At 35.0% G+C, this 1404-nt stretch overlaps 1 protein-coding gene across 1 annotated transcript in view; it reads left to right on the top strand.

Moving 5' to 3' along the window:
* Positions 1-42: 42 nt before the first annotated feature.
* The window catches only part of LOC107576483 (leucyl-cystinyl aminopeptidase-like), a gene marked incomplete at its 3' end in the record, with an annotated part of 18612 nt that continues 17250 nt past the window's right edge, over positions 43-1404 (top strand). The window contains exons 1-4 of the mRNA XM_016262651.1: positions 43-158; positions 419-550; positions 644-775; positions 866-934. Coding sequence (XP_016118137.1) covers positions 66-158; positions 419-550; positions 644-775; positions 866-934 — 426 coding nt within the window. The remainder of the gene's footprint in view (positions 159-418; positions 551-643; positions 776-865; positions 935-1404) is intronic.

Raw genomic sequence — 1404 nt, 5'->3', positions numbered from 1 at the left:
AGTGCTACTGAATGTAAGTCACTTTTCTGCTGTTTTCCCCTCAGTGGTTTGGAAACCTGGTGACGATGGAGTGGTGGAATGATATATGGCTGAATGAAGGCTTTGCCCGATATATGGAATTTGTCTCACTTGAGGCAGTATATCCAGAGCTTAAAGTTGTATGTTCAAGCTTCAGATATCTCTCTCTCTCTATAATGGAAGTTGTGTGATGTTAAGATGATAAATGTCATTATCATTAGTAAACCCTGAAGGGTGATGAAGACCCACATGAAGAGGCTTATTTTTGGGATAATGATAATGGGACATTTAAAAGTAGCGCTAGTTTCAAGTGTACTGATGTACATACATACTCACACCAATACGTCTATAGACAAACTAGTTTTGAGTAGGGTCTCACATGCTTTCTTTTGCATGTTAGGAGGACCACTTACTGGACACCTGTTTCGGAGCTATTGGACGGGATTCTCTAAATTCTTCCAGGCCAATTTCCAGTTTAGCTGAGAACCCTACACAGATAAAGGAAATGTTTGATACTGTGTCATATGAAAAGGTGGGAAAACACTTCAGCAATGTTAAAACTTTATCACCATTCTGAATTATTTTGTTTAATCGCATTCATCTACTTTGTTACTGCATACTTTAGGGAGCATGTATTCTCCATATGCTGAGGAATTTCTTGACAAATGAAGGCTTTCAGAATGGCATTATTCGGTACCTTCGTAGGTTCAGGTATAGCAATGCCAGAAATGAAGACCTGTGGGACAGCCTTATTAAAGTATGTCACTTCATCTGCTGCCTTTTTCTGTCATACATTTATAATTCAGCATCAAAACAAAAACTCATGCTCACTTCACTCTCTCTACAGACATGTTCAGAGGAGGATTTTACAGCAGGAGAATACTGTTACAGCAGTACACAAGCCACTAAAAATGCGGTAAAGATGTCACATCATGAATGAAATTAGGGCTGTGCGATATTGAAGAAAAATGCGATATTCGATATGCGATACGACATAGCTTAAAGTGTGTAAAATCAATTTAAATGATATTTTAAAATATTTAAAAATGAAAATTATATAATCAATTTGTTTCACATTCTTTCTTGGAAAATAAAGAATCACTACAACTTCTGAAAGTGACCAGCAGTGTTTTAGTGTCACAAATCAGAAAATGTAATTTGACTTCAATGTGAACATACAAACAAAAAAATGAATGACACTAATTTTATATCATTGTAACTTTGCTTTCCACACACTTTAAGTACTTCTTCATATACCACAGCAAAAACTATAGTCTGAGAAAGTTCAAACATGATTAAAGGCAAGTGAACATTCAGTAAAAAAAAAAAGAAAGAAAAAAAAAGATATACACAATTTACAAGCATAGATAAAATAAACAGTAGTAT

Source organism: Sinocyclocheilus grahami, unplaced genomic scaffold (assembly GCF_001515645.1).
Source record: "Sinocyclocheilus grahami isolate Dianchi unplaced genomic scaffold, SAMN03320097.WGS_v1.1 scaffold3768.1, whole genome shotgun sequence".
Lineage (NCBI taxonomy): Eukaryota > Metazoa > Chordata > Actinopteri > Cypriniformes > Cyprinidae > Sinocyclocheilus > Sinocyclocheilus grahami.
The sequence above is the reverse complement of the archived record's forward strand: the minus strand, read 5'-3'. Positions and strand labels throughout refer to the sequence as shown.